The sequence below is a fragment of the Camelus dromedarius genome, chromosome 17 (genome assembly GCF_036321535.1).
Source record: "Camelus dromedarius isolate mCamDro1 chromosome 17, mCamDro1.pat, whole genome shotgun sequence".
In the NCBI taxonomy this organism is placed as follows: domain Eukaryota; kingdom Metazoa; phylum Chordata; class Mammalia; order Artiodactyla; family Camelidae; genus Camelus; species Camelus dromedarius.
This window is the reverse complement of record NC_087452.1, coordinates 23,663,314-23,691,252: the sequence shown is the minus strand read 5'-3', so window position 1 is coordinate 23,691,252 and position 27,939 is coordinate 23,663,314. Positions and strand designations below refer to the sequence as shown.

The following is a 27,939-nucleotide window of genomic DNA, read 5'->3' as shown; positions in this document are numbered from 1 at the left end:
CCTTCACGAAGTTGACATTTTCGGCAGCACGAGAGGAAGGATGTCAGGTCGGCTGCTCTTCAAGTCCTTGTCACAGTGGTTAACACCAGCTCTGTCATCTCCACTCTCCTCACAGCCTCCCATCCTGAGCCATGTCACAAATAATAATACATCTACAGTTGTGTCCCCCCCCAACCTTTTTTTTTTTTTTTTTTTTTTTTTTTTTTTTGTCAGATTGCAACTACCCTCACCCAGCTGCCCACACTTTAGGACTCGGTATGTAAATTCTCCGTTTCCCTAGAATGCTTCTGAGCTGGATTTTGTTAATTCACATCCATTGTAGGATTAACCCAATCCGATTAAACACTAGGCTTTTAAAGGGAAACATTTTGTTGCGATATTTGAAATTAAGCATGAACAATCGAGCCAAAGAATTCCAGCTACACCATGTTTTTGTGGAAATGAACTGACCTCTCCGGGGTCGTTACACTGTCACTCCACACCCAGGTGGGCACACGGAGGCCCAGCATTTAATTATCCTGTTAACGGGGCTCTCCACATAATTTTGTAAAGCTGGGCTACAAAACCTTCGTTTTTGTCAGGTTACTAAGTGAACTCAAAGCATACTATGACTGATGTGTTCCGAGGCTGCGTCTGTTTGGTGATTGAGCACAGAACCCGGTGTAGAAAGAAATGCGTGGATTGATTCAACAAAAGAGGAAAGAGTGCCTGGTCCACCTGTCTGCATACAGCCAGCTTTAAGCTCCTATCGCTCCCAACAAGGGGTAGAACCCCAGCTGAAGCGGGAACACACTCTCTCTAAATGCAAATGTCCACATATGCCAGTGCAGGCACCGTAAACATGATATATTTTCTCTCTCCAAGTGGATGCATGCCTGCAGACCGCGTTACGGAGCCACGAAAATGTCCTTAAACAAGCACGCTAACCGAATCCTCCTTGCTGCAAAACTGTTCCAGCCCCGAAATATGAGCACTCAAAGGGTCTGAGTGGAACAGAATTATTTTCATAGACGTTCCTCACGATGGTCCCTAAAGAGAACACTGAGACCCAGCACACTCTCTTAACCTCTCTCTCTCTTCTTTAAATTGACTTTTTCTAGCCATCCTTCTCCCTGACAACTTTCAGAATGACACTTTTGAGTTTAATCCCAGTGTGGGATATTTCCTTTGTCTCTCTCGAGCAGATCATCACTCCAAACTCAAGGTAGCACCAACGCATCAAAAGAAGACATCCCCACTGTCTCCTCTGGATGGTCTGTATCAACTCTAGGTTGGTCATACATTGTAATTAGGGCTCTCGCGTCCCGTAGTCACTGCTTCATTATGAAAACCCAGCCTCGCCCTTTCCCTCCCTCCCCTCTCCAGCCCATGCCCTTTTCTAATTATGCCCTGATGCCCTGGGGCTCAGACATGCTGCTAAAACAAATACATCAGAGCGTTTGTATCACAGAGTAAGACAAGAAGCAACAACAAGCAATTTCTACAACATTTCAAACGTGCATTGACGCTTCTCGAGGTTGGCTTCAGTCAATCTGAAAGAGGTGTGGAGAGGGCAAAAATCTACCAGTGAGGTCTTTCTGATTTGTTTACTGCTTTCTAAGTATGTAGCTATAACCCAACAATATCAGGAGATGTCTTCACTCTAAGGATGGGGGTGATGGAGCAGCCTCCCCCTACCTAACAGTCTCAAAGAATGTGGTTGCTATTTGAGGAAGAAGAGAAGACGTGTGTTTCTTTATTTCTAGACAAACCTAGGCAGTTAGGCTTTAAATTCCACCATGAACACCTGAGGACCTTAAGTACAGACTTCTGGGTGATCAAACCAGTCATATGTGTGGCTTTTGGGCATAACACACACCGTGAAAAGGGTGTGACACCTGAAAATATGTTTTGCACCAATGAATCCACTGACTACTGAATGAGGACACCCTGGTGGAATTTCAGAAGGAAAATGCACATTAGCTGGATGGTTTGTTATGGGCCAGAATGAATGCACTGATGGGATAGATAATTCAGCACATTTTATAAGATTTTATGTGTGAGTTGAAAACCCTGCTGTTCTCATGGGGCAAATTTCCTTCAGGAAGAGAGTCACATGGGTTAAAAGCTAGAATGCAAGCTCTAAAGAGGATTTCTCTTTCGGATGCAGACGTTCACTTGAAATGTGTTTAGACTTTTTCCCTCTTCTTCTTAGAAGTATTTCCAATCAGGTGAAGCTGGTTCTCTAGAATTTAGAGAGCATGACTCAGCTACTTGTAAGGGCAACGCCACCTGCTCAGAGCTGGGAGGCCAACCAGCCACGTGCTCCTGCCAACAAATGCAATAATGCCTGTGTCCCTGTGTGACATGAGACCAGGAATGTAAGTGTCACTGTCGTCCCCTACCCATGCCTGCCTGCCACCGAACTGCTGTATTCAGAGGTCAGTAAAAGAGAGCTATGGTCTTTCCTCTCTCTTTGGGGGAGGGAGTTAAAAAGCACCAGATGTAATGTCATGATGGGTGTATGTGTAACTAGGAGAGAGAGAAAGGGAGGGAGAAATGGAGGGAAGGAAAGAAGAGAAGGAGAGAAAGGAGAGATTGGAGTGGAAGGAAAAAAATATACCTACGCAAAATGAATCCTTCACTTCCAGGTAGGTATTTGCAAAAAAGAAATAAAGGAAACCATTATGTGACACGGATTGGAAGTGAGGGACCAACCCTGGAGGCAAGGACATGGTTCACAAAGCAGCTGCTGTGGTCCAGGGAAGAGAAGATAGAGACCCAAGCCTGGTAGTGGCACTGAAGAGAAGGAGATGCGGATGGACTGGAGAGGTACCTAAGGGCACTGACAGGGCATGGTAATTGAACCTTGTGATGTGCTGAGGGAGGAGTGTCAAGGATGACTCTCAAGGTTTTTGTCTTGGGCAACTGGGTGGATGGAACCACGTACTGACTTAGGGACCCTGATGGAGTAACAGAGGAGAAAAGTGAGTTCCATCCGGTGGTTCAGTTACTCAAATCTAAGCCACAAGGATCACATGGTCTCCGCATACAAGCAGCACCTTGGCTCCAAGCGCATCTCCCAAAAGAATCCTTGGACTCATTTTCAGAGATTTTTAGGACTCATGCCCTCTTACATCTGCTTGTAGACTCATTAATCCATGCAGCTTACTTTGGATTGGGGCGGTTGGCATTATGGATTTGTTAATTGCTGATACAATGTACTTTCTCCGCAGGCCATATGTGAAGAGCAGCACTGGCATTCAAGAAATGTTAAATAATAATGTAAATGAGAAAAATTTCCAATCCCAATAATAAATGGATCCAAGGAACACTGACGCAACTTGCAATCATCGGAGCTGTTTGATTGCCTTGTCACTGTGGGACAGTGACCAAAGTGATGTGAATCTAAATGTCATCTAGAAAGAATACTAAAAATATTATGGTGAAAATTAAGTACTGCAACCCTAGGAGCTGATTTAAAAATGAGAAGATGTATCGATTTACATCTGTGGATTTGATGATCGCCAAGTGTAACCAGCTGAACGTACTCACATTTTCCCTTTATTTTCCTCTCCCTTTGAGAAAATGGGCTCAGTTTTAAAGAGCTGGTCCAAACTAATGTTCCCTCAATCAGTGGTTCTTAAATGTTGCTACATATAAGAATCACTTGGGAGATTTTAAAACTATGATGCTTAGGCTCTATCCCAGATTAATGAAAGCAGAACCTTAGCGGGTAGGCCTAAAGCACAGCATTTTTTAGGCTCCTTGAGTGAGTCCACTGTGCAGCCAACTTTGGCCACCAAGACCTTGAATGAGTAGGATCTGCAGACCAAATGCCTTAGAAATACCTGGAGGGAGGAACCGATTAAAAGGGCAGGTGCCTGGCCCCATCCAAGACTTGCTGGATCAAATTATCTGAGGAGGGGAAACTTGCCCTCTCCATTTTAACAAACTCCCCGTATGATCTGTATGCAAACTAGAGTGTGACAACCCCTGCACAGGCCAAAAATCAGTGGTGGCAACTGTCATGCCTTTAGACACAGAATAAGTCTGTGTGAAAGAAAACAAAAGCTAAGTAAAAATGAGAAATTTCAGTGCATCACCTGGACGTTTGATTTTTTTTTTTTAGGGTTTTGTTTGTAGGGGGCTGCCCTACAAACTAGTGTAGGGCACTGTAGAATCTTTAGAAGCATTGTAAATGCCTCTACCCACTAGATGAGGATAACATCACCCTTCTCCATGGTGACAATCAAAAATTGTTACCGGGTATTGCCAAGTGTCCCCTGGGGAAGAGATCACCCCTAGCCAAGAACCACTGCTCTAAAAGATGCCAACATGTGGATGGTTCCATATCTTCCACTGCTTGGAATTATGAGCAGCAAACATCCTCCTATTGACCAGATATGTCTACTTTGAATGAGATGTTCTGAATTCAAACAGGCATAGCGTTTGACAGGGACATGGCACAGGCTGCCAGAGAAGGCAGGATAAACTCAGTCACCAGACCCTGAGTGGTCACTAACGATGTCCAGCTGCACTAGGGCAGGGATCTTTCGGGCTGCTGAGTTATTAATGGGTAGAAAATTAATAATTAGGTAAAAAGCAACTTTTCACCTAATCAAGTTGGCTGTGAGATGACAACGGGAATGGGCTCTATTGTTCAGTTAAATTCAGTTAAAGGGCAATTTGCTTCCATGAGTCATGAATTCCTTCTTATACTGAGTCAGAAAATAGATAACATCTCCACATGCAAATAGTGTTCATCCCGATGAAGGAGGCAGGAAAATGTATTTCCCCTGACCCCCAGGACCGAAAGGCTGTTAATTACTGTTCAAAGGAGACTCTCCCTTAGGTGGTCTAAAACTCCAGATCCACTCTGGCTTTTTCCACAAGGCCAGAGTTACCAGATGAGCCAAAATGGTTTTGGACATCTTTAAGACAAAAATGGAAAAATGTTTTATGACTTCAGATGACTGCTACAATGCCTCACCAGGAAATTTTGAAATTCGTATCAGATAACTGAATCGGCATCTCACACCATATACAAGCACTTATGCTGGGCAGGTAGTAAGGCAGAGAGGTTACAAATGAAAGCACCACAGTCAGAATATCCATGTTTGAATTAGGTCCATACGCGTATTTGCTACAGAGTAAGTGAATGAATTTATCTCAGCCTCAAATTCGTCATCTGTTAGGTGAGGGTACTAATAATATAGATCTCATAACAATGTAATAAGCATAAAATAAAATAATATATGTAAACAGCACTTCACACAGTGCCTGGCATATAGCAAACTCTTATTAAATTGTGATAATTAAACTTTATTTATGAAATCTGATAATAGATAATTTTACTTGTTATTATAACCTAATAAGATAATTTTAGAGGTTGATGGGATATTACAGGTGCTATGGTTCTATGTGCTCATTTTGCAGATGAGAAAACTGAGACACAGAAATGAGGTATGATAATCTTAGATTTTTGCAGAACAGGCTCTAATACTCAGACTTTTAGAATCTACGTGCAGTGCTGATGTACTAAAAAGAGGAAGAGTTTGGGCACAGAGTATCTGGATTTGCCACTTAAATTCACATTCAGTTTCATCATCTGCAAAATGGGTGTAAACGTAGCTAACCTGACAATGTTAGAGCAAATGAGACAGAATGTACTTTATAAACTGCAGAATACCACACAACTGATATATAATATTATGATTTCTTCTTCCTTAAAAAATGCAATGCAAACATAGACCATGGGACACACATAAGCCTCAAAATACCATTCAAGATCATTTTAGGTAGTTTTTCAAGGCGTAGGGAATAGGTCAGACGCAAGCAAGTATGGCCATTTACTCTCTGCTCTGCTTTAATGCTGAACATGCCCAAAGCAGCACCTTGGACAGCAGCCAGAGAGGCTTCTTTTAGGCACCAACAACATCCTCTAAGCACTTTCTTACCGGCTGCCAGCTGCGGCAACCTCACAGTATGACCGTCATGGGGAGACACAAAAACTCCATTCCACCTCCTCCCTTGTATACTGCAAATTCAGAAGGTGGGTGTCCACATGGAAACAGGGCTTTCTTTGACCTTCACTACTAGACCTGCGTACACTGATTGACAGCCTGTTACATTCTCTAGGAAGTGAAAATTGGCATTTTCATTCAGTCTACCTGTAAGTGAACTGTATATTTTAGGACATAGAAATATTCAAATGAATAAACTCATTCTGAAGCATAGAGCACACCTCCTTGCGAACTATGTGTAGTTCGACATGCTAGGGTCAGAACAAACCACAGCAACAAATCTTTAAAATGTCAATGTTAATTTGGAGAAGATACGGAAGGTGAAGAATGACATAAGGATAACACTGGAGATAATTGTACATCTAGTTTAAAAAGGAAAAAAGCCACCAATTTGCCATTTTACCAATTCACAAAGAGAGCATCTCTAAAGGACACGGGAAACAGGAGAGGATAAACATAATTTACAAAGAATCGAAAAGTGCTTTCAAGGAGACCTCATCATATAAATGATTCTACTAAGAGTCATTAATTTACTGATAGACTTGACTTTGTGTCTTTATTATAAATCATTATTTGAAGTTGGATTTCTTTCATGAGATAAATGTAGAACGGAGGGGGTTTGCTGAAAATGTTGGACCTACTACAGATGTATGAACCCAACTTAAGCCAACCTATTTCACTCACTCCTTAAACATAATTTCAAAATTATAAAGCACCAGTTGCTTATTATGAACGGCTTGGTAAGGTACCAGGCCCCTAACGAGATGCCACTTAAAAAAGCAATTAATGATTCTCTTTACATATTGTTCAATTAGTTTTTTTCAATATGAACATGTTTTCAACGTCCACTAAATACCTGACTCAAATTCAGTCCTAATACATAGTATTTTTGCCCATTGTTAGGATTTTTAAACACACATCTTTTGACAGAGACTTTGGGAATACACAAAGCTTGCGGTTGGCTAAGGTGGAAGTTGTAGCGGAGATGAGGGGATGGGGAAGGTCACAGACATCGCGGAACACAAGCGAATACACACATAACTTCTTACCTCTTGGGCTCTGGATTTGCCTGGGTTTTGGGATTTTTTCTTTTTTTGGATTCCTTTTTGGTATCTTTTTTAGCCTCTGGTTCAGATGGGGAGGGAGTTTTGATCCCTTCAGGGTCTGTATTTGGTGGCAGCCCACTAAGGTACACATGCATTTGTTGACTTTGGAGAGGGGGTGGTCGCATGGGGCATGCACAGAGTGTGGTCAGCCACGGGAGAATCGAGAGCACACATACATGCACAAACAAAAGAAAGAAAAAGAAGGATGCATCAAACAGCGAAAGCAAATGCATTCAAACTAAAATAATAAGCAAAAAAAAAAAAAAAGATGCAAACTTGCATAAGGAAAATCAGAACTGAAAAGAAAATAAGAAATCCAAAACTGTTTCCATGACAAGATGTATAAACCTAACTGTGAATCAAGTGGCAGTCTTACAATATGAAATCCAGACAATGTGTATCATAATTCATGATGATGTTTACCAGGGAGTTTACAAAAACACTTCATTATTTTATAACACTTTCTTATTCAGTAACATATGTAGAATACAGTGTGACAAACCAGAGAATATAATGCAACTTCTCTCTCTCTCTTTAAAGAATTCAGTCCAAGAGGCTGTAACAGATAGTCATCAAAGTGTACATATTTATAAAAAGCAGAATTATGCAGAGCTACTCCCCAGGTATCAGAGTTTTCATGAATATCTTTGATGCAAATGAAAGGTCATGTGCTGGGCTAGCAAGCATTGTAACAATGGGAGGTGATGAAAACCTTGTTGCCTGTTAAATATTCAAACCCGCAATGCTATTGTTATCTAGCTCTAAATGTTGAAGTTGCATCTCATAAAATCTAGCCGTACTAGAGAGAGAGAGAAAAAAAATCACAGCCCGAACCCCACAGATATTTCAGTGTTATAGCTTGCAAAGATGAAGATGACTGACAGAATTCTGATTCAAAATAAAATGCAGTCAATTCCGGATTCTCCCACACATGAATTTCCCCAGAGTAGCAACTTTTTCATCACAGGCTGGGTTTCTGGAGCCACTTCGTTTTCCCTGGCTGTGCCTTCCCTGGCTATTGGTTGGGCTTCCTCGGGGGGGTAGTGGAGGTTTATCTTTATAGTAATGTGAGGCTCCATGCACTGGGATGGTAAACTGGCTATGGCACTGTGGAAATTTATTCCATGTCTTCAAAGCCAAATGGTAATGTTCTTAAATTATTTGCTGCTTTGCATTATTCAGAACCTGGATTTTTTTCCTCCAGGAGCTGGGCAAGGTCTAAAGAAAGAAAATACTTAGTGTGGAGTTAGGAGAACTGATGTTCCGGTCTTGTCTGCAAAACTTAGAAACAGAAGGGGTTATGATTACACTGTGATCTCTGAAGTTCTTCCCAGCTCCGTGGTTCACGATGAGTTTTGCTTTGCAGCTTCACCTAGCTTGTTTCTGATCCTGAATTTCCTCTGCAGAGCATTTGGACATGCTGCTCCTTTGGCCCAGAACCACTGAACTCCTCCTCCAGTCCTCAGTCCTCAGGGAGGCCCTGCCTGTCACCCTGCCATCCCAGCTGAGTCGTGTTTCTCTTATTAAATGCTACCGTGGGACTTCATTCCATTTTCTCAGAGAGCCAATCTCTATACCACTCTGCCCTCGTTTGGTGTCTAGTTTTTGCTCACCATGGATGCTGACACTCAGCAAGTAATTGTTGAATATTTATGGAATGAATGATAATAACAACAAAGGCAAACATTTATTTAGCCCTTGCCATGTTCCAGGCATGGCGCCGAGCCCTTTATAACCGCTTGCATCCTCTCAACAATCCCAGGAGGTCATTATCATCCCTGACTGACAGAGGAGAAAACTGTGGCACAAAGGTTTTAATCACCAACCAAGGTCATGGCTAGCAAATGGAGGAGCCAGGATTTGAGCCCAGACTATCCTAACTTCAGAGACCACTCTAGGAGTCCTGTCTGCCGCTTCTATTAAGTCTCTTGAAACGAGAAGAAATTCAAACCTGTGTGTTCTTTGTGTTTGTGTGGCGTGTGTGTGTTTGTATGTGTGCACATGTGCACACATGCGTGTGTCTGTACTACTGAGGGAATGGGGATGGATAGAGGGTGAGAGATGATACTAAAAGCAGGACCAATCATAAACCATTGCCAGTGTCTCAAAAAAAATTTTTTTTGAAAGAATACTTCTGGACACGTGCTTACCTGTTCCCGTGGACATGGGACGCACAGAAAGCAAAGCTGTAGTGAAGGAGGGTGGGGTCGATCATGGCGCCGTTTTCCGCCCGTTCAAGCAAGTCTCTGAGGTAGCAGAGATGGCGGTGACACCCTCGGACTCCATTTCGGGCGCAATACTCGTCTAGTACAAACACCTGGCCTGGACTGAACCAGCCCTATTTGGGGAATAAAGGAGAGACTTTCTTTTAAATACAGGTTGGTTTTTCTGGGAGAGCTGCTAGAATTGGGGGTGACTGGAGAAGCGGGTAAAAATAGAGCTAACACTTACTGATTGCTTACGGAGTGCCAGCCACTGTGCCAAACTCCGCATGTGCTATCTGGTTTAACCCTCACAACAGCCCTATAAGGTAGGTACTGCGATCCCTCTTTGATGGATGGGAAGTTGGAGCTCAGGAAGGACATGGTGACGCAGTAAGTGATGGCATCTGGATAGCAGAGGGCATGATTCCACAAAGAGAGTCTCACCCACTGCTTTAACACTGAACCATACACTTGAAGAGTATTGGAGTTGAGGGTAAGGTTAAGTCCCGGTTACCAATAAGAAAAAATAGTATTATTAATGCCTTACATGGGTCTAGTGTTTTACTCTTGACAAAGAACTTCAGTTGAGTCCCATAGCAACTTTGGAAAGTAGACATCTTCATTTCATAGATGAAAAAATGGAAATCAGAGCTGTTAAGTGACTCACAAATAATACCAAACAGGCAGGATTCAAACCCAGCTCTGTTTGACTCCAAGATTTCTTCTTCTTCTTTTTTTTTTTTTAATGCTCTGGAGCATAAAGAAATACTAGGATTGGTCTACATACATGCCAGGACTTCATAAATCCTTCTACTTTGGAAGGAAAATGGTTTTAGATTTTAAAATGAAGAGAATAACATCACTTTCCAAAGAGAATAACATGACTAAGTTGTTAAGTTGTGAATCAGACATGATTCCATTAAACAGAGAGGAGCTTCTTGTGCCCTGGTTGAGCCTTTTCCCCTCACCCCTCCTCTGGCAATTATTTTTCTTCTTATTTATTTATTTGCTGCAGGACCACACAAAACTCTGCTCTAAAAGAGAACCTGGATGGAATCTGTGATTCAGAGCTGACTGGGAGGCATGATGGGGTAGAAACTGCTGCCTCCGCCGTGCACTTAAGAAAAGAGCCGCACAGAAAGCCCTAGGGACTTGCCACTCAAAGTCACCCTCGGAACAAGCCTGAAATCAAATCACTTCTTTCAGTTTGGGTATCCTTCTGAAGTAAGACATAAACCAATTTAGGTGGTACTTTGCAAGCTGGGAATTTAGGGTTGTCTTAAATATAAATTTAATTTTCCTTGGAGGGTCTTCTCTGAGTCCTCTTTTGACTGTCACTCCATCTTGGGAGGGAAAAGGCAAAAGAAGAGAGGGACCGGGTGGCAGGTAGAGGCCACAGCGGTGCAGCCTGGGAAGCCTCTGCCACACTCCAGTCTCGTATTAGCGGATCTGGGGAATCTTCGATTGACAACACGCAGCTCAGCAATGCATCCAACGGAAGACGGCATCTTTCCTATTTCAAATTGTAAGTTACTGCAGAGGGCGGGAGAGTAGTCGAGGCAGTGGGCTGCCCCTATAGGCAACTTCTTTGCCACTCCATCTGCTACCCCAAATGCTAAATCTTAGAAACAACACTGCTGTGAAAGATTAAAATATATTTTCTACGACTCAGATGACACCAAGTCTTTTGTAGATGCCAAAATAGCTGCTTTGAAAAGAGTTGAAGAAATATCAATTAGGAACTCAGTCGAAGACACAGAAAAATTTATGTATCCCTGCTGGTCGGTCTCCAAAACTAACTGAAATAAAAAGATTGTAATAATGAGAAAATGGATTATATAGAGGCAGGAGAGAAGGTCCTTTTAATCGCTGTTATTTTCTGAAATTCTGGGAGGATGATTAATAGATACAGGTATACAAATGGGGAAGGAAATTATTTTATTCTATTTGTAATTAATTTTGGATTTTAGACCATATTTTTAGGCCTATATGTGACTAATAGGAAGCAAACATCAAAATTTCATTTCTGGTTTAATTTTTTAGAGGACATTTACTAACTCTCCTTAGTGATGAATTTCTTGGTGAAAAAGAAAATTGTTTTAAGAAATTATGCTTTGAAAAAAGTCTTGAAAATAAAATGCCTCAAAAAAAATTTCCTCAGGAGACTAGGAATTATACATAAAAGCAAATGACTTAAGTTTGGAGGCATATTCTTACAAATTTCATAAATGCATTTTATAATTATGTGAATAATTACATAATCGTAGGAAACACATTTGCGAAAAACTGCCTTGCAATGCAAGGTAAGCTTTTTTTTTTTTTTTTTTAAGTCAAAATGATGTGTTCTTTTCCAATTTGGCAAACTTCAGATTCTTCTGATGAAGTGATTCTAAACCTGAGATAATCAATGAATCTTTTATGAGGCGAAGATTAATAAACTATTCCATGTAATCCTGCTTCTATCTTTAAGACTATTTTATTTGCCATTTTTAATATTTTGGCTTCTGGCACAGAAAAAAAAGGAATTTAAAACAAAAATTAGAATAGATTTAGGCTATAGTCCTGGCATTCAGAAAAAAACAGATTTTCATTATATTTATGTTAATATCAGTAATATGTTATCCTTAGTTAATTATATAATATTAATAATATATAAATATAGTCACCTTAGTACGCAGAGTCAGGGACGAGGCTTTCCCTCTGTGTAAAGTCATTTCACCCTTTCGCCTCACCTTTCCCATCTATAAAGTGGGATTAATAGCACTTATCTTTAAGAAATGTAATAACTGTTTACGGTTTGCAGAAGGGAATGAATTGGGTCGTTTTTAGGCTTTCGAATTTGACAGTATAAAGCCCCAAATGTATCTTCAGAAATCCAATAAGGACACAGCAGCAGCCCTTTGCATTTAAATGATTTAAATCCAGGCTTAAGACAGGATTTCAAGAAATGCTCTTGCTGGAGAGCTGGACTTCTAAACGTCTAAAGCAGCAAAAGAAAAATTCCCCCCACCCAAGGGTAAAAAAAATGCTTTGAATGCCATGAAGGAAAAAAAAGCCACCCAAACAAGCCCAAACCCCTTTAGCTTATGAAAAGTGAAATGAATTTTATTTACAAATCATTTTCATCTTTAAAAAAAAAATAAGCAAAAAGAACGCTTTCATTCCTGAGACAGGAGCACAGGGTCTTATCGTCTGGGGTGGGGCGGGAGGGGGGATCTCGAAAACTAAGAAACCGAAGCAATTTTTACAAGTTCTCCACAAGCAGGTGCCAAACTCGATTACCCTCTTGGGAATATTTCTCGAGTAGCAGCTGAAAAGGGGGAAGCTCAGATAGGGAGGCTGGGGAATTGGATCCATCTCCACTGATAACTTCCTCTCGTTCTGTCTTGTTTCTTGGGTAAGTAAAACTACCCCAATCCAGGAAATCAAGAACACGTTTATAATTGTTTAAGGGGCCCAGCAAAGGAGAAAAGAGCTTCTGACATAAAGGTAGAGAAATATTTCATGTTTAAAAAAAAATGTCATCACGATGAAATTGCTGTAGACCAAAGAATATACTTGCCAGGCAAGAATAGGAATCATTAAGTCTGTGGTCCAAAGTAAGACGTTGCACCATCTCAAAGAGGGAAGCGTGGTCAAAGTTACAGGGGTTGGAAGAGATAAATTCATCCATGCCATGTTTTTGAGCTCTATCTGCGTCTGTTCATTTATACATGTAGAGAGAGACACAATTTAGAGAAAACACATCATATTTTCTTTGACATTTCAAATACACAGGAATTCACTAGGCATTACAAACGCTAGCTGTTCCCCCGCTAGCCTCCCACCAACAACCCCAACGTGTTCTTTTTACCTCCCATTGTCAACTTGCATCACTCACTGGTGAGTTTACTGCATTTAGGCAAAAATATATTGGCATCAACATGTTTATCAAATGATCACAACTCCAGTGCATTTATGTTGCTCTTTAAAAACTAAGCACACGACCGGAACTTCGCCTGCGTTTCACCAAACCCTGAAAGCAGATCGGATCTTTGCTTATAAAAGCCTATTTAGCTTTTCGGTTTTTAATAGATTCTGCCATTCCAGTGGTTATGTCTAGAGCAATTTCTCTACAATTATTGGGATTGTCTGGGGAAAAAAAAAAGGGGGGTTATGCTGATTTTCAGCAAAGTGACAATCTTTGTAAATATCCTCCCCTTCCAAATCCCCGTTGCCAATTTGGTTTCACAAAAGGTTTGGGTCCCCAGCCTCCAAAATGAAAAGAAAATAATAACAAAAGATTTTCATTGAAACCTGGAGAATAAGGTAAACGGGAATTTAGTCTGTGATAGCCAAGGACTGTTGCCTTACAGAGTGCTTACTCAGAGAGCAAAGCCTTATGAAAGACAAACAAATTTACTCAGCAAGGGCTGCGATCTGCCATTTATTGTGAATTAATAGTCTCAATGTATTCACACTTTTCCTTACAGGGTGAAGGCTGTAGGCAAAACCTCCTAAGGGCTAACTAATTAATCTCAATATGTGTGTAACTAAAATAGCCTCTATTCAATCGGCAAAATAACTCAAGAGAATTCAACTCGGGTTGAGACCAAGCAAATCCCGAAGAGGTAGGAATGAAGGTCCTATAGACGTTAAAGGAGTCGGCTCACTCCACCTCATAATTTACTCACTCTCCCAAAATGCAGACTGCAAAGTAAAAGAATTTCTTATATCAAATCGAGCAAGAGTTTATTCATTCCCTTGCATGCAATATTCTACTGGAATACGGGGACCTGCCAGGGACCAGAGATGCTGTCAGGAACTCGAGGAAAATGGATTTCTGACTTGAGAGGGTGTGTGAATAATGCTTCCGTACGTAGCCTTCATCCCTGCTTGAGGTAGGGCTAAAAATGGGGGTTAGAGTAGCAGTGTGATGCTAAGATGATTTCCCCTCACGTTATTAATTTTGTGCATCGTTCCAGCCTAAACGCACGGTGTGTCAGGTAGACGTATGCCCTCCTATTGTTCGGTGTTTAAATCTTCAGCCATCTTTCGTAGAAGTAGCAAGTGGTCAGTGTTTGAACAGGATGTGTTGTTTATGCCCAAGACACGCAGAACGACAGTTTCCAAAAGGAAAGTTGAAGAATGTGGATTTTAACAGCCAGATCAGTCCACTGGGACGATAAAACACCAGCTTTTCGAAGGGATATCACATGAGCAGGAATTATAGTAGAGAAGCTGAAAGAATTCTCTTTGCTGGGTTAATTGCCTCAGATCTGTCTTCAGGGAAGTGCTTTCAGTTTGAGGTTCGGTGCTTTATCCAGGAGGGTTCTTTTGTTTGGTAATTTGGACTTAAAGCTAATTTCTTCCTTTGCCTCAGGGTGGCCAGTAAGAGAGGTGGCCAGGATGTTGGTACTGGGAAAAAAGCTAGCTGCTTCTCTGTGTGTGTGTGTGTGTGTGTGTGTGGTGTGTGTGTGTGTGCGTGTGGTGTGTGTGTGTGGGGTGTGTGTGTGTGTGTGTCTGGTGTGTGTGTGTGTGTGTGGTGTGTGTGTGGTTGTGTGTGTGTGTGTGGTGTGTGTGTGGGGGGGGGTGTGGGGTGTGTGTATGTGTGTGTGTGTCTGTGCCTCCTCTGGCCCAAGGCAAATGTCTTAAACCTAGGCCACCTTCTGATGTCCCCCTGCCAGACAGCATTCCTATAATCCAGGCGGTACCTCCCATCCCTTAGGACAGATTCTACCCTCTCACCTGCACCCTGCCAGTCCCAGGACAAACTAACAGTGGGGTCCACGAACTGCTCATCCTGTTTCATCCTCATAAAAAGCCTCACTCACTCTGTGTCTCCCAGATTGAACAGGGAGATGAGGCATTTGGGCTAGCACCAGCTTCTTGCTCTCGGATTTCTCAGAAGAGGCTGCAAGCTGACAAATGGGCCGGGCCCTTTACTTCGCCAGTTTGGCTCTGCTGTTTCATTGCTCTTTAACTACGATGCTGCAAATGGTCATTTCATTTGGAGAGAAGGGGGGGCTCTCTTATAGCTGTTAAAAATAAGGCCCATGTTTCAAGTCTCTGACTCTTATTTGCTGAACCTCCTGAAAACTTTGTGATGAACTATTTTGCTTGGATGCCCACTCAGGAAATGGATTTGAAAAGGGAGCTTGGCTCCTCTGCAGAGATCTGGATACAGACCCACTCCCTGCCTCTCCCCACCCATCATCACGATGCAGCTTCACTGCACTAATTCTTGGCTTCGAGTTCATCTAAAGAACAATTTCATTTTTACTTACATCTTAAAGCAGGGCTTTTAAAATCTGCTTAAAATCCACCTGTTTTCCTTTTCAGAAAGCCACCCTATCAACATTAAAACCTCCTTTTCCTTTCCTCCTGCTTTCGCTCCATCAGTCCACACTGGAGAACAAGCCTGGGACTGGTTTAGGAGGTCCGGAGGCTGGTGTGAGCTCCGTTTTTTAAAGAGCTGTGGGATGCTGGCTGAGTGGTTGATCTCTCCGAGCCTCAGTTTCCTTATGTATGAGATGAGCCTGTCAGTTCCCTTTCCACTGTGGTTGTCATTTAATAAGATCCTTAAGGTCCTTAAGATCCCTTCCCACCTTCCGTGTGCGGGATGGAGCTTAATGCGGTGGGAATTTCCAGCAGGTAAAACGAGCTTACGCAAAATCACCATCTACTCAGCATCCGGCTCGTTACCTTAATGGTTCCCGCAACTCCAGAGGGCTTAACAGGATGGCTGGCTCCCATGAAAGTTCTGGGAGCTTCATTGAGCTTATTATATTCGGCAAAAGAAAGAGGAGCGGTGGGCTGGGAGTGCTATTTTAAGGTGTCAGTGGAAGGGATGTGAGTTTTAAGCTCCATCTGAGCAGAGATTTTTGAGATTTTTGTCTTCTGCCATGTTCCCAGCACCTGGGACCGTACCTGGTACACGGCGGGCACTCAAAACCTATGCGTTCAAATAGTGAATTTATTTCATGGAAATAAACAAAGTCACCCTCTCAACAAACAGGTTCTATTTTACCTGATTTTATGGAATGTTGATGCACTAAACCCAATGGGAACGGTTTATCTGAGCTCGGGTATCCGTGGCTCAGTGGGCGGGCCTGGACCATCACAAGGACTGACGCTGAGGCCAGCTCTGCCGCTCCAGGCTGCGTGACGTGAGGGAATCGATCAGCGTTTCTGAGCCTCGTTTTCCTCACGTGGAAGTTGGGGATGGGGTTTGAGTCTCCCCTCAAGGAGGGTGGTTGAGAGGATCGGATGAGGAGAAACTATAAACCTAGGCGTCTGGCCCCTCCTAAGCACTCAAGAATCCTCAACTATGAGTTGAACGGGCAGGCTTCTAAGCGCTTCCTTAAGCCAGTTTGTTTAACGTTCTTACTGAGCCAAGAATGTCTCTCCATTGATAGCTAATGTTAGTTATAGGTTGTTTCTTAAACCATACTGTTTCTAGGAAGCTGGGAGCCCTTCCCAATCTCTCTGCTTTATGCTTCTCCTCTGGCCCTGTATCACCAACTCCTTGTGTTTTTGCTGGGTGATGTTCCAATTTCTCTGTGGTCAGAACACACACACACACACACACACACACACACACACACACACACACACACGTACACACACTGAAATCCCTTGGTAGATGACATGGTCCTTGAGGGTAAGTGTCTGATCTGTGATATCCCCTTCCAGCCCAGAGGAGCCAGCTCCTTGGGAGGTTTTTATTAGCTGCCTTACTCTGACACCTCCAGCCCAGGAAACTTCCCATTGACTTTATTAAGAGTCACACACATGGGGATTCAGATGGCATCTTGCAAATCCAAAAGTGGGAACATGTGCTCTTAGAGGGGAAAAAAAAATCTTATAAAAGGAAACAGAATTCTAGGTGCAGGTGTCTTTGGATACCATTCAGATTGTCTGCCTGTGTCTCCATACATGTCTAGGACCATATGCATTACATATGTTGTCTATTTTAAAATAAAACGCTGCAGTGGTCCAGCTGTTCCAAATTCTGTTTCAAAGAACTTGTGGGTGCTTCTCAAGCAACACCATATAGTCATTCTTGCACTGTCCCAGTCTGTTCTTCTTCAGTGCTGAACAGTTTGAAAAAAAAAAAAAAAAAGCTCCTGGCAATCCCATTCTGCCCTGGACAAACAATGGGAATTGTTCGATTAGAGAAAAAGAAAACTCCAGTGTTGACATTAGCAAGGGGAAAAGAGCCCGGAGCAGAAGTATGAGAAAGTCAATTCCCGAATTCAGGACACGTCGGGATCAATTCCTTTTTTGCCAAATGTTCGGCACGTGTCAAGAGAACGAAAATGAATGTGAACACTAGGCTGAGCAAAATAGAATTAGGAGAGTAAAGGAGAAGCTTAAATCTCCAGCGATGTTTGGATTATCTCTTGCTTTGGGAGTTGCATGCAATCCGATGCTCTTTTTTCATTAATATGTGTATTCTTTCATTATTTTTTTAAATTTAAGAAATCAAGGATTCATGGCATTTTTAAGAATTCATATCAATCTTTACCTTTTTCAGACCTGGCTGAATAGTTCCTAATTCCTGCTTGGTCTGTAATGGCTTCAAATACATTGAAAATGTGTTACGTAATTTTTTAGGCTCTGGGGCTCAGGCATAATTCAACACATCTTCCAAACGATGCTACCTGTGTGACTTCTGCGGTTGAACTGCATAAAGATTTTGAAGTCCTTCATAGCATGGGCATAGGAGACTGACCTCGGACTAAACTTAGACAAATTAAGCTGATACTGGTACCCAGACTATATTTAGAAACTTACAGCACTGTCAGTGGTTATCCACGACACAGAAGCAGGCTGATGGATGTGCACACCTAGGGAAGGCACGTATGCTTTCAAGGGGAAACTAACCAAAATCTTGACCCCCAAGTTTGCTCAGAAACAATTTTGTTTTGGCATTTAAGGAATATTGGGGAATTAAAGGTTTCTAAAGTGATGCGATTATATGGATTTCACACTCTCATTTAATCTACTTAAATTTCAAGTGGCCATCCATCCTGCCATTTATGCTGCTCTTTAATTGTCGATCTGGAGGTCTGGGTTCATTTCACATTTGATATTCTCGTCCTTTTTCTCCCTCACCCTGGGACAACATATATCGTATTTTTTTTTTTCACGATCTCTCGTCTTAATAGCAAGCATATTTGTGTGATCTTGTTTCCGATAGAAAAGAATTTTGATACGTTTGCAATAAGGTCTAGCAAATGGAATTTTCTTGCGAGTGGGGGGAAATGATACAGCTTTCAAATGCTCATTTTATGGAGATTTTCCTGTTACTCCAAAAGCTCAGGGATCAAAGACAAAAAGGTCAAAGCTCTCTTTTTATTTTGTACTATTACGTTTTGGAAATTTTTATAGGCTAGGGAAACAAGAAAATCTGCTGTTGAATGAAACTGTGAGTGTGTTGTTGATAAAACTGTCTGAGAGACGCTCCTTTCTCTAATGAATCTCTTTCCTAATAAGGTAGAGGTAGCTGTTTCATCACTGAAATTCAGAGCACAGTTACGGCTGCCGTTACTCCTCACGGATGCTGGAGGCAAGAGAATAGCTCATGTAACTCTAAAGTCACTGTGAACTCAAACTGCAAATTAAAAGGTGACTTTGTATCTTTCTTATATGGCAAATGTGTGCTTGTCATATCTGCTTGACAGTACAAGGCGGAATGCATGGTTTGGACAATAACGAGCAATGACAGTAGTCAACCTCATCAGAAGACATGAAATAAAGAAATGACAATGATTGATGGCAGCTGGCTGTTTACGGAGTTTTCTAGAAGAGTGTTTCTTGGCATGAACAAGTAACCAGGGGATGTTGTGACCTGCCTGAGCTCTGCACAGCAAGCAAAACATTGGTCCTCCCCTGGCTGCTGCCCTTGAGAAACGACGTCATTCTTTCATGGTCCCTTTGACTAAATCAAGCTAACCTGCGTGGCCAAGAGAGGATGGCTTCCTAAGGAAGCTATCAAGGGCCACATTGCCTTTTGCGGAAATCTCGAATTTAAAACTACACCCAGGGGGATAACCATGTGATGGTTATCTCCATATTCATTTTTTTTTTTTATAATTCTTCCTAAGACAGATGCTTTGAGTGAAAAATCCTGACAGAGATTTTTTTTTTGTCAGTGACCTCAAAACAAACACATGATTTGTAATTTTCCCTGCTGTCATCATTACCTTTCGATTCATTTACAGAGTATTTATTTGCTGCTGTTTTTAGTTCCCTGCAACATGAGCAAAAATAAATTTTCTATAGTTGACTCATGAGTAATTTATCTTACTATAAATCACTATAGGTCATGAAAATACTCCCCCGATTAGTGAATAATATGTCCAATGTGTCTGAAGTAGTTAACAGAGACGTGAACCTTCATTAAAAATGGTCTGTTGAAATCACATCATGGTATTTGGAAAATCTGGGACCTGATCGCGGGAGTCGATTTTTTTAAGAAGTCATTTACTTGACGGTGAGAAGGAAAGTCATTTCCAGTGTGGTTCGGGGGTCATGCAAATTAAAACTGAATTAATTCTCTGATATTCCATCCTTGCAATTGCAAGGTGACAATACAAGAAGAAAATTGCAAAAGTCTCGTGAGACAAAACTACAGAACGGAATTAAGGCAAACGACTGTTTGGAAGTCTACTAGGATAGCAATGCGTTGTGCAAACACATGTGTATTCGCTACAACAAAATTCATTCAGTCATCTGTGCATCCATCCTTTCTTTCAGTCTTGAAAAAAAAAGTATAGCAAAATCCTAAATTCCCACTTCATTCACATTCTCTGGTAAGCTTTTAAAAATGCCTCATCAGACATTGAAAGGAAAGGAAAGTTAAATTAAGTATCTGCTTGGAGGGGTGAAAAAAAAAATCTGTCTGCTAGCCAGGGGCACATGTATGCAAAATAAAAGGAAGAAGAAAGAAAGGGGGGGGGGGAGGGGAGGAAAGAAAGCAAATTAAAGAAAGAAACAAAAAGAAGAAAGAACTATTATTAAATGGTCAGGAGGAATGATGCGACCTACAGCTTCTAAGTTAGCATTCAGAATACTCAGGTACATATTTGCCTGCTCTCTTGACCAATTTTTTTAGCTCCCTCGCACGTCAAGTCTTCCCTCAACACATTTTTTTTTTTTTTGGTGGACAGCTTTGTCCTCTATGAATAAAGGAACTGTGGACTCTCTTCCACTAAACTCAAACAGTGATGAGAACGATTTTTCTAAGTTGGAAAGTGTCTTTTTTTGTTCTTCCCTCTTACAGGTGTATTTTTAGAAAAACTGATACCAAGACACATGATGTCAAAAAAGCTATTGCTGTCACTGTTTCTGGGAGAGGAGGAGAGAAATATTTGAGACCAGAGGTCAAAACCCTCCATGGCATCATGAGAGTGTAAACCTGCAGCTTTGGTGAATAAGCTACATGAATTCAATCGTGCCCTTAATTTCCTGTTTTTTTGTGGGTGGTGGTTCCATGTATTGCAGTTCTCCTTTGAAAATTAATCCTCTATTGGGTCTTAGAGCACACCCTCAAGCCAGGTAGAATGAATTCCTCAGTGTTCAAACAATGCATTTACTTTATTAATTGTATTCTGCCATTTCTTGCTCAGTTACCATCTTTGGGTTTCCTACCCCACCTTCTATTTGTTCAGGTATCCATGGGTACCACACCACTGGTTTGCTGACCATTCTAACCCTCGGAATGGGAAAGGAGAAACAACACCAACAGCATATCATCAGAGTGCAAAATGATCTGTTTTCAGGCATTAAGCAGTCAGGTAGCTGTGAATTCCACGAAACAAAGGCATTACTTGCCATTTCGTTGTGATGTTCATTAATATTCTCGGAATTAAAAAAAAATTAGGAGATGTCAATGGTTGGCTTTACTCAGAGGATCATTTGATGCCAATATGAAAGCCAAGGAGAGGAGGCAATTATGCACACATCACATGCATCCTAGTTTCCGTATGGAAGCTTAACATTTCCAACCTAAGGTCAGGAAAATAACATGAGAAGTTTGACTACAAAGTCTAGACATGAGGAAGATTGAAGAGGAGAGGGAGGAAGCACATTGCAGGTGTCAGATAATCTAGTCTGATTATCTGAGCTGTGCTAGCTATCAGGGGAACACTTACCCTTCAGTCCAGCTAGAAGTTAGCAGGGTAAGAAGGAACAAACCAGAATAACATAAAGACTAGCAACAAGGCTCAGGAAAGCAGACAGGAGTTCTACCCTAGCAGCTACAGTTCTCGGGTTCGAGCAAAGATTGAACAAGAAAACTTAAAGGAAACCAAACCAAACCAAAAACCAAAATCAACCCCCCCCCCCACCCCGCACACAAACCAACAGTCACCAAGGTTCCCCCTAACTGTTGAAGACGGTTCAGTGGTAGCAAAATTAGGACAGTTCTCAAAAACATCCAACTTTCGGGAATCTGCGATGTGATTCACCGTTACTAGTTGTGAAACAGACATTAAAATGAGACTCATTGCAAGTGGCACAGCAAATAACCATTGATCAAGGGGCAAAGCTTAGAGTACCCCCTCCTCCAAATGAGAACAGAGGTACCGATTTTTCCTGTTCCTCTAAAACAGATTGGACAGGGATCAGGTGCTTCAATGAGAGGCCACTTGGCATCACGAATTGTGGCAGCACTCAACTACAGATTTGCACGTCATTTCCAAGGTAAGCAACATTGGCCTTAAACATTGGAAAATTTCAAGTATTTGTTTTCAAAAGTTGTACAGCTGGGCAGTGACTTAATTTTTTCAAGTCTTAACTTAAAAAAAAAAAAAAGACAGGGTGGGGGCAGGGAATTAAATCAACAACAACACACACCAACAAAACCACAAAAGAACAGAAAAGTTTTAAAGTTTGGTGGAACCCTCCCCAAATCATTGTAGAGTCACATACAAATGAATGAATAGCAGGATCTATTTATTTATTTTTTTCAGCTTTTTCCAATTCCAAAGAAATACTCCACTCCATTCTTTCTTAGACGTGTCTTTGCATTTTGAAATTAAGCTTTTGAAATTGCAAAAAAATAAAAAATAAAAAATGAAAACTGCACGCAGAAGTCTGCTAAACTGAATTTAGAAAAGACCCAAATAAACTCACAATTACTCGCAAGTTATCCCAAACTGTAAAATGTTCCATTCTCAAGTTTCCCTTGAGCAGACAGCGACATGACAAGACTGGAGTGTTTATTTTTCTCTATCCAAAAAAAAAAAAAAAAAACCCTCTCCCATCTCTCTGTAGCTTCCCTTTGCCATGTAAATAACTAACAAAGCGATTACAAAGTTAACCCATCGAAAATTTGTTCTTAAAAAATCATTCACTTGCAAGAACACCAAATACTTCAGCAAATATTCAAAAACAGGGATTGATGAGATGTGCACAGAATTAAGTATTTAACAATGGCCCTTACCTTTGGGAAGTCAAGGAACTCTTTTTAAAATGCAATACTTGATGTTTTTTTTTTTTTACTCTTTTTGTTAGAGAGTCCGTGACTGACAATGTTTGTGTTGTGACAATTAAAATAAATCTATGTATAGACTGAGGTCCAAACATAAGTGACGGATCCAAGTTTGCTGTTTCTCACTAGGTTGTGATTGTTTTTCAATTTCCTCTATAGTCTTGCTTTGAGTACCAGGTGACCAACCCATCCCAGTTTGCCCAGGACTAAAGGGGTTACCGAGACACAAGACTTTAATGGCTAAAAAGAGGCAAGTCTTGGGCAAATCTGGATGAGCTGGTTACCCTAAGTATAAATCAACATTGTAAGTTTGACTGAATTATTGGATAGTAAAGGTTTGAACTGAACAGTTTAAATGCAGCTGTAAAGTAACTGAGATAAAACCACTATTCCGCAGCAGACTCTACTAAATTATGATATTCCCCTCACCCCACCCCCAGCCAGTTTTTGGTTGCTTTGCATCATTACTCAGTGACACCACACAATGTATAATTCTTCGTTCCTTCTCAGATCTTTCTCATGGATTTTATACACCTCTAATGGTAAATGATCAGGTACAGAAGGTTGAGTTGGTTAAATCCTGATTGGATACTGATGCTGGCTTCTAAAGTATGGAAAGAGAACTTCACTTTCTGGTACTCTGACTGCCAGCAAACTGGCAAGAGATTGCATCTAGCAGCGTTGAGGCTTGGTTTCAGGGGTAGTAATGTAACTACAGAATTACCGGGTTTAACACTATTGGATTGAAGCTCTGAGTAAAGACTGTCATTTATTGCAGGGTTGCAATGTACAGTTGTGCAGGGTGGGCACTGCACAAGTCAATAGGAACCACTCACATTTCTGCCTATGGGAAAAGGGTCTTCTGCAGGGCACAATCTCCATGGCTGAAAGGGGTGGCCTTTGTTCTTACAGAACCTGGTAGGTGCGGTAGGGCCCCACACTGTCTGGAGAACCTCTATTCCCGGGCAGTGATTAAGGAAGACAGTAAAAAGAATGGTGGCTCTCCTGCCAGGTACTGATAAATCCAAGAGGCATGAACTATCTGATCTTCTCACTCATCTCTCAGCCCACCCCACATGCTCTGAGCCACTCAAACTCTAACCCTTAGAATTTTGCTTTGGACACTCCATTTAATCAAAGTTCCCTATGTCAACTAGAATAGTGACCTACATCAAGCTCATGTGTACTCAACTGAATCTTCTTGCTGATGCCTAGTGACTAGATTTTAATCTCACAGCTAAATGAATCCCACCTACAGAGGGAAATCTAAGCCCAGAGCCCCGTCTATGTCCATGAAGAGACATCCATCCTCTCTTTAGCAGCCCCCATCAGTAGTCTTCTTTTTTAAATTAGTGTCTGGTCCCCATTTCACTGTATCCCTGAATGTCCATACTTCTTCCTACATGAGAGAGGAAAAAGTGGGGCTAATCGTGAACCAAGTAGTAATTTCTTAATCTGGGCAGATGATAGAACAGAGACACTGAATTTAAGGCAACATGACTTCAGAAGAAATGGAGATTATTTGGAAATAAACCAGGATTTTCCAAATATCACCTGAGATACATGCTTTATGAGGTTGATTTGGATGGTGGTTATAATTGGGCATTTTTTTTTCCTGACACACGGATAATTCCATCTCAGAGAGAGATGACAGGTTCTGTTGTTTCCACATTGATGAAAAAGGAGGCTGTCAGGCAAGGTGAAGGAAGGGATTCCATTATAGAGTTTTTAAAAAAAATTAAATAAATATTGGGTGTGCTTTATGTTAACGAATGACTAAACTATTTAGAAAGAGATGTAGTCTTCCCTCTTTTTGCTTTCAAATAAACTTAAGAGCCACAAATGTTAGAGCAAAAAGAAAGTAGAGAACTTGGTTGTGGTTACGGTCAGCAGAGCTGTCCCTCCTTTGGTGAGTCCCTGTTAAACTCCTTTCTAATTCTTGCAGGGTTTCCTGTATAGAAGCTCACATGACTGTGATTATTCACAATGTTTCACAGGGAATGCATCTTCCTTCAAGAAACCATCAGGACTGGACAGGAATTCCTGGGAGCACCTGATGCATGGCATTTGCCATCCAAAAAACCCCACCCGTCAAGGAGTTAAAAGGCTTAAGAACATAGTCTTGTTACTCACTGAAAAGAGGATTCTCTCTGTTTAGTGGCTGTCACTGCAGCAGAGGAGAGACTATGTGCAAGTACCGAGCTAAAGGTCAAGTTCCTGATGTGGGGCCTTTGAACTTGCTTTCCTTTCTGCTGCAATTCTCTTCCCACAGAAATGTGTGGGGCCGACTCCATGTCATTTGGGCTTAAGCTCAGATCATCCGTCTTACATCCCCTCTCCCCACTCAGTCACCACTGCGTGACATTCTTTATGGCATTTCTCAATGTCTGCAACTATCTTATTTTATTTTTTTCTTTTTTAACTTGTTTGCTGTCTAGACTCCCTGACCGAGATGTAGGTTTCCTGAGAGCAGGGTCCTCATTCGTCTTCCTCATCCATGTGCCTCGTCACCTAGACAGTGGCTCAGCGAACGACACTGAATGAATGGGTTCCACGCTAAAGTAAGGCCTCACCATGGTTACTATTAAAAGTGACTTGGACCTGAGCTGTCCTTAACTGACCTGTTATTCAGGTTAAGGCAAACATCTCTTCTTAGGGTTAATGTTTATAACCAAAATGAATGGTTTTATTTGGCGCTTTAGGTTTACAACGTTTCCATTTCTTTTCTTTCAATAAGCATCTCCCAGTGTATGCCGTCTCTCCTCTTACCCTGTGCATCTGAAGTGTCGCAAGATAAAAAACCATGCTAGGTGGCAAGAAGTTTAAAACAGATGCAGAGGTAAGAGGGGAACAGACTAGAATATAAACTGGGGCTGCTTAAGGAGACAGTTTCATTTTTGGGTTTTGGTATTTTAGCTCAGAATGGGATTTTAAGTACCGCGGTGTTGTTTTTTTCTTTTTTTCTTTTTTCCACTGCATGTGATAATGTCATCATTTATTTTTAAATGGTTCTAAGTTGCAGATTTAAATTTATTTCAAATCAAGCCCTATTTTAAAGTTCCTTTTAATAGGAAGCAATGAGGCATGGACATACATAACCTACTAGGTGTGAAGGACTCAAACAAATACATGTTTGGCTGTGAATTCCAAACTCTCACCGAAAACAAAGAGATAAAAATCCAGCTAAAATGTATTTTCCTTGGTTTAGTCCTTGAGGGAAAGTGTCAAGTATTGCACTTTAAAATTACTTTCATCTGACATTTTTGTCCCAACTTTCCACCTCCGAAGTTACTATTTTTTTTTTCCAGCAAACATGATTTCGGGAATCGTTAATATTAAAACAACTGATTTTTCTAATTCAACTTTGGAGGATTGACTTTAGTCTACAAGGCTATTTTGAACAAATGGCATATTTACTTACAAAATTGGGAGATGGGGGCGTCCAGCTGAGGCACGTTCCCTCCCTTGGCGTTGAGTTTCTGGACTTGGGTTGGGGGCACAGGCTTGTGGGACTGCCCGGTGGCCCGGTACATGGCTTGGACCCACAGGATGCGATCTTGCTCGTCATCGCTTGCAAATATCACGGTGTCTCCTTCTTTGACTGCGTTGAAGAAGGCTCGGCCACCCTCCAGACCTGGGTTCAAAGGACAGAAGAACCACTCAGTGGAGCTGCAATGATCTTGGCAGCACTGAGCTCTGAGAAAGGCAGCTTCTGTGTTTCTCCCTGGGCTGGAGAAGGGAGGGCCCATTTATCTGCCTTTCGGACAGGAAGTCTGACACCCTCTTGGCCACGGGAGAGGGGCCATGATGTCAAAGAGGTATTTTGAGCCTGGCTTTTGCTCTGCTGGGGGCACAGGGGTCAAGTGGGCTACCTACTGGCTATAAACATACTAGTATTTTCTCCCCATCCTTAAAAAAAAAACAAACCAAACAACAACAACAACAAAACACCCTGTGACCCCACCTCTCCCTACAGCGACTGCCCTACTGTCCTTCTCTTTACCATGTGAGGGGATCGCTACCAGGGCTTCTCAGATGTTAGTGTGCATGTGAATCCTGGGCGTCTCGTCAACATGCAGCTTCTGATTCAGTACAAACGGAGCTAGAACCCGGGCTTCTGCATCTCTAACACGCTCCCAGATGACGGTGATCGGAGGGCTACACCTCAAACAGCAAGGGTCTCCCTTCTCTTGGTACTCGTCCCCAAAGGCTTTCCAGTCAGGCTGCTGCCCCGCTGACACATCTCGCCAAAGGTCACCAGTGCCTTCCACCTTGCTGAAGCCAGCGATCAATTCAAAGGTCTCATTTTACTCCATCCATCAACTTACTCTATCTTCCTTGAAAGGCTTTCTTCAGTGGCCTTCAAGTCACCTGATTTTCCTCCTCCTTCCCTGGTTACGGCTCCCAGTCTGGTTTGCTGGTTCCTCCTCCTTTAAATGTGGGAGCATCCTGGTCCTCTGTCCTTGGACCTCTTCCTTTCTTCCTCTACACCCAATGCCCCCCGGGGGATGCCATCCAGCCAAATATCATGAATACGTTCAGGGTCCCTACATGTCTACCTCTACCCTGAACTGCTCCCTTGCACAGCAGACCTGCACACCCAGTGGTTTTCCTCACATGGATGTAGGAGAGACACCCCAATCTTACATTTCGAACCCTGAACTCCTGGGCTTTCTCCCAAACTTCCTCTCCATCTCAGCAAAGCTGGGCTCATCCTTCTAGGTGATCAAGCCCACCACCTTGGGGTCTTTTTGAGGCCTTATTGTCTCTCACTGCCCATTCCAATGAAATTCTGAAGGCTCTACATTATAACACTTTATATATATAATACTACATATGTTACATAAGACATTATATATTATATATATAGTATAAGACATTATATATATATATATATATATTATATAAGACATTATAACAGAATTTGACCCCTTCTTCCCTCTCCCGTGCTGCCCCCCTGAACTCGGCCATGCTTATCTCCCACCTGGATTATTTTCATAGCCACCTGTCTGATCCCTCTGCCTCCATGTCCTCTCTCTATAGCCGATCCTCAAGATGGGAGCCAGTGTAATCAGTTTAGCACAAGAGTCAGGTCACACCACTCCTCTGCTCAAAACTGACCAGCGGCTCCGCATTTCACTCAG

General features: G+C 41.9%; 1 protein-coding gene across 8 annotated transcripts in view; it reads right to left on the bottom strand.

Moving 5' to 3' along the window:
- The window catches only part of CADPS (calcium dependent secretion activator), a 418,935-nt gene that overhangs the window by 125,628 nt on the left and 265,368 nt on the right, over nt 1–27,939 (bottom strand). For 4 of the 8 annotated variants that reach the window (XM_064496352.1, XM_064496353.1, XM_064496354.1 and 1 more), the window contains exons 12-15: nt 26,217–26,429; nt 12,878–13,014; nt 9,262–9,449; nt 7,055–7,213 (exon numbers count right to left, since the gene is read on the bottom strand). In XM_064496352.1, coding sequence (XP_064352422.1) covers nt 7,055–7,213; nt 9,262–9,449; nt 12,878–13,014; nt 26,217–26,429 — 697 coding nt within the window. The remainder of the gene's footprint in view (nt 1–7,054; nt 7,214–9,261; nt 9,450–12,877; nt 13,015–26,216; nt 26,430–27,939) is intronic. The other 4 variants (XM_064496355.1, XM_064496358.1, XM_064496357.1 and 1 more) reach the window with 1 other exon arrangement.